This window comes from Leptonychotes weddellii, chromosome 3, assembly GCF_054177405.1.
Source record: "Leptonychotes weddellii isolate Sample4059 chromosome 3, ASM5417740v2, whole genome shotgun sequence".
In the NCBI taxonomy this organism is placed as follows: Eukaryota; Metazoa; Chordata; class Mammalia; order Carnivora; family Phocidae; genus Leptonychotes; species Leptonychotes weddellii.
In genome coordinates, this window is record NC_138371.1 from 56,074,868 (window position 1) to 56,078,650 (window position 3,783).

The 3,783-nt window shown below is 63.5% G+C and overlaps 1 protein-coding gene across 1 annotated transcript; it reads right to left on the bottom strand.

Moving 5' to 3' along the window:
• Nucleotides 1–222: 222 nt before the first annotated feature.
• On the bottom strand, nucleotides 223–2,863 carry SP5 (Sp5 transcription factor). Its single transcript, XM_081815526.1, has 2 exons — nucleotides 2,675–2,863; nucleotides 223–1,965 (listed from the first exon to the last, which is right to left on the bottom strand). Exons 1-2 carry the CDS (start codon nucleotides 2,723–2,725, stop codon nucleotides 820–822), a joined length of 1,197 nt encoding a protein of 398 aa, XP_081671652.1. The 5' UTR covers nucleotides 2,726–2,863; the 3' UTR covers nucleotides 223–819.
• Nucleotides 2,864–3,783: the final 920 nt, after the last annotated feature.

Here is a 3,783-nt window from a genome sequence, read left to right on the forward strand (position 1 = left end):
ATCCTCTTTATCACAAATCTGACCCTGCCCTCCTTCCTCCGTCCATGCACCCAACACACTTGCCCAGACCCTTCCAAACCAAAGAAACCTCCATACAGGCATCCTACAGGAACCGTCTTCGTGGTGAAACCTGACCGCTTTAGAAAGCCTCCCCAAGAAGAAAAGATCAAATGAGACTGGCTCAGCCGGGTCCCGAGGTGACCCCGGAGTTAACGTATTTATTTTCAGGCTGCAACTGCTGATTGCTTTACAGAGACATTTCATGCTGTAGCTCTTCATGGAGCTGAGGACAAAAGTAACATTTTTATTAATGTTATAATTATTATAATAATTCTTTAACAAAGCTATTTAAATAACCTGTACAAAGCCCGGCCTGGTCCTAGCAAAAAAACCAAAACAAAACAAAACAAAAAAAACCAAAACAAAACAACCCCCCTCCCCCAAAACTGAGCACTATTTCAAATCTCCCAAGGTCCTTCTGCTTTAATTCAGCAGTGCTTCCTATATACAAGGCCAGCCCAGTGTGGTTCCCCAAAACTGTAGATCTCCCAGACGGTGGGAATGGTTCAGAGCTTGAAACCGCCCTTGCATGGCGCCGAGCTCCCAACCCTACCTCCCCTGCTTCTCCTGGGCACAGGGTCCCTGTCCGCAGGCCGGGCCAGGGAAGCTGGGAGCCTTTGGGAGACCGGCAGCAGGAAGACGCAAGTGCCTGTTGGGTCCTCCCTCGGCCAGGTGCCCACAGAGCCCCGGAAGCTCCCGGAAGAGGTGCTGGGACCGGAGTCCGAGGCGGGAGAGGCCTCGAGTTGCCCCGGCGTGGGCTCACAGGTCCCGCGGGTCTTCCCGTTTGACCCCGGCCTCAGCAACTTTGAACTTCTTATTCTGGTGCGTCTTGACATGTTTGGCGAGGTGGTCGCTGCGCATGAAGCGCTTGCCGCACTCCGGGCAGGCGAAGCGCTTCTCGCCCGTGTGAGTCCGCAGGTGCCGCTGCAGCTCGTCCGAGCGCGTGAAGCTCTTGCCGCAGAAGAGCCAGTTGCACACGAAGGGCCGCTCGCCCGTGTGCCAGCGCAGGTGTGCCTTCAGGTGCGACGTCTTGCCGTACACCTTGCCGCAGCCCGGCACGTGGCACACGTGCTGCTTCTTCTTGCCCGGCTCTGCCTCGGGGGCGCCGCCAGCCGCCTGGCAGTTGGGGCAGCGGCAGCGGCGGCACCTCCTGGCCGTGGCCGCCAGGGGGGCCTTGGTCTGCAGCAGCGCAGCGATCTGGCTCTGGTACTGCGCAAAGTCCGACGGGCCCAACACCAAGCCCCGCTGCAGGGCCGCGGCGGCTGCGGCGGCAGCGGCGGCCGCCGAGGCGGGGAAGCGGGCTGCGTGGGGGCCCCCGGCACAGGCGCCGGCGAGGCTGCCCCCCGGAACCCCGGAAGTCCCCGGACCGGTGCCCGCCTGCGGGATACTCCACCAAGGGAGGTCGTCGGGGGCCGGGTTGGGGGACAGCTGGCGGCACGTGGGCGGCGGGGGCGGGGGCGGCGGGGGCAGCAAGTTGGAGTAGCCGGGAGGCAGCGCGGCCTGTGCAGGGTAGGGCACGTAGGCAGGCGCGCAGCTGGCGGGCAGCGCCGCCATGCTCGAGGGCAGCATCTTGACGGGTGAGAACTCGTAGGGATACGAGGGGTCGGCGGGGGGTGTGAGCGGCAGCTCGTGCGCCGCCCCGAAGGACGGCTGCAGGTGCGTTTTCTGCGGCGTCAGGCCCAGGCTGGGGTGCGGGGGCGGCAGCGCGCCCGGTGAGTGCGCCGGCATGTCTGCGGTCCAAGGGTGAAAGAGCCTGGAGGGCGAGCCCAGCGCGGGGTCGTAGGGCACCTGCAGGAAGTCCGGGGGCGCAGCGGCTCCGGGCTGGCCGATGCGGCTACAGGTGGCGGCTAGCAGCGCCAGGGGCGAGTGCTTGCCCAGGTCCGGGGAGGCGCTGGGGGTGCGGTCCTGCATGGGCGGCGGCGGGGGAGGGCGGAGAAGAGACAAAAGGTTAGCGCTCCAAGCGCTGTCTCCGGGCCGGCCCGCCACCCCCACGCCAGCTATTATACCGCCGCCCCTCTCCCGTCCCGGTGTCCCTCCCCCGCCACCGCACCCCACGCACGCACCCACCAGTACGGTTAACTTTTGGTGCCTGCGCTACCGGAACGCGGAGCGCTTGAGCGCTTCCCGTGAAACTACTTGGTGCAAAGAGACGCCATCCAGACTCAGAGAAAGCAGGCACAAGGTGGGAGGGGAGAGGGATCCGACGGGCCGCTCCCGGCTCCGCGGTCAGAAAGGGTGTGGAAACACCCACAGCCCAGCTGCCCATCCGCCCTCCCTCCCATCTTTTAAGCTCTTTCCACGCTACTCTCGCGCTCCTCCTCCGCCCACCCCAGGCTGAAAGTCAGCGGGAGGGCCCAACAGGGTGGGCTCGGGCCCTATTCTCTGCCAGACGCGCAAGTCCCAACAACCCCCGGATCCGCGCGTCCCTCCCCCAAAGGCCACACTCTAGACACCAAGATTAGGTGCGAAGTTGACGTGGGCACCCTTCGGTCTGACTCTAGCGGCATCCCCCGAGCAGGGGTCCCTTTGAGATTCAGGGTGCCCAGAGTACCAGGATCGATCCGGACGCGACCCTTCCCACCTTTCCCTCCCTCCCTCCGAGCCCAGACCTGACCTGGAGGAAGGCCTGCAGAGAGTCGTTCCGGAGGACGGCCACGGCAGCCATAGCTACAGCTTGCGGGCCGTTGGCTGCGGAGCAGGGCGCTGCCGAGGCATGGAGACCCGAAGGCGAGGACCAACGGCCACCCAGCGTCCCTCCCCGGCGCCCTCTCTGCGCTCCGGGGCCCTCCCCTCCAGCGCCCCTCGTCGCACCCCGCTCGCTCGCCCCGCGCGCGGTCTGAGCGCTTCAGGATCACCTCCAAGAATTTGATAAGGACTTTGCTGGGCCGCCAGCCAGTCAGAGGGAAGATTTATGGCTTTGAAGTTTGCCGCTACCCAATCATCAAAGAATAGCGGCTCTTTCAGAAGCGAAAGCAAATCCTTTGAATCCACAAAGCTCCTATGGTGTGTTTGTTGGTCGGGATAAAAGAACTGATTATTAGGGGGGATGGGAAGGGAGGAGATAAAGGCGGGACAATTAATGAAGTAATCACTATGTGGGAAATGTATATACACAAATAATTGGATTTTCCTGATCAAAGGGGGCCTTGCCGCCTGGAGACCCGCGCTTGGGTTGCTGGAGACACTCGATCCTCCCCCCCCCCACTCCCCCGCAACTCCCTTGCAATTAAAGATTTGCACCGAGGCAGCGCCCAAAGTGACAAAGTGTCTTTGTTATCTCCAGAGAAATCTGCCTTTGGCTTCCAGGCGCGGGACTTTGAGACTGAGATGAGGGTAATTCTCCCCTCCCCCCGTACTTACACACCCCACACGGGAACGGCACACGCAGCGGCCCGCGCACACCGCGGACCCGAGGGAATTCCCGGGGCGGGGCGTGGGACGCACCTCTCCCTGCGGGCCGCCTGCCCCCTCCCCCCGCCCGCCGCGGTGGAGCTGCGGGCAGGGCTGTGACCCGGGGCGGGGCCAGGCGGCCGCCCAAGGCGGCAGTGGGTGGCGCGCACGCTCCGGGGCCGCCTGCCTGACAAGCCACTGTGGCTCTCTTGTGACATTCCTGCTGGCGACCTGGAAGTTTTCTCCGGCCACAACTTTTGCAAATAGTGAGCCTGGGAAAAACACCCGTACCGCGCCTACCACCAAAGCTAGGCTTGGCAGGACACCCAGAGC

Excerpts from the sequence above, each read along its gene's own strand:
- SP5 (XM_081815526.1), bottom strand. The coding sequence starts at position 2,725 with ATGGCTGCCGTGGCCGTCCTCCGGAACGACTCTCTGCAGGCCTTCCTC. Across the intron at positions 1,966-2,674 it reads CTCTGCAGGCCTTCCTCCAG|GACCGCACCCCCAGCGCCTC; the intron begins GTCAGGTCTGGG and ends CCGCCCATGCAG.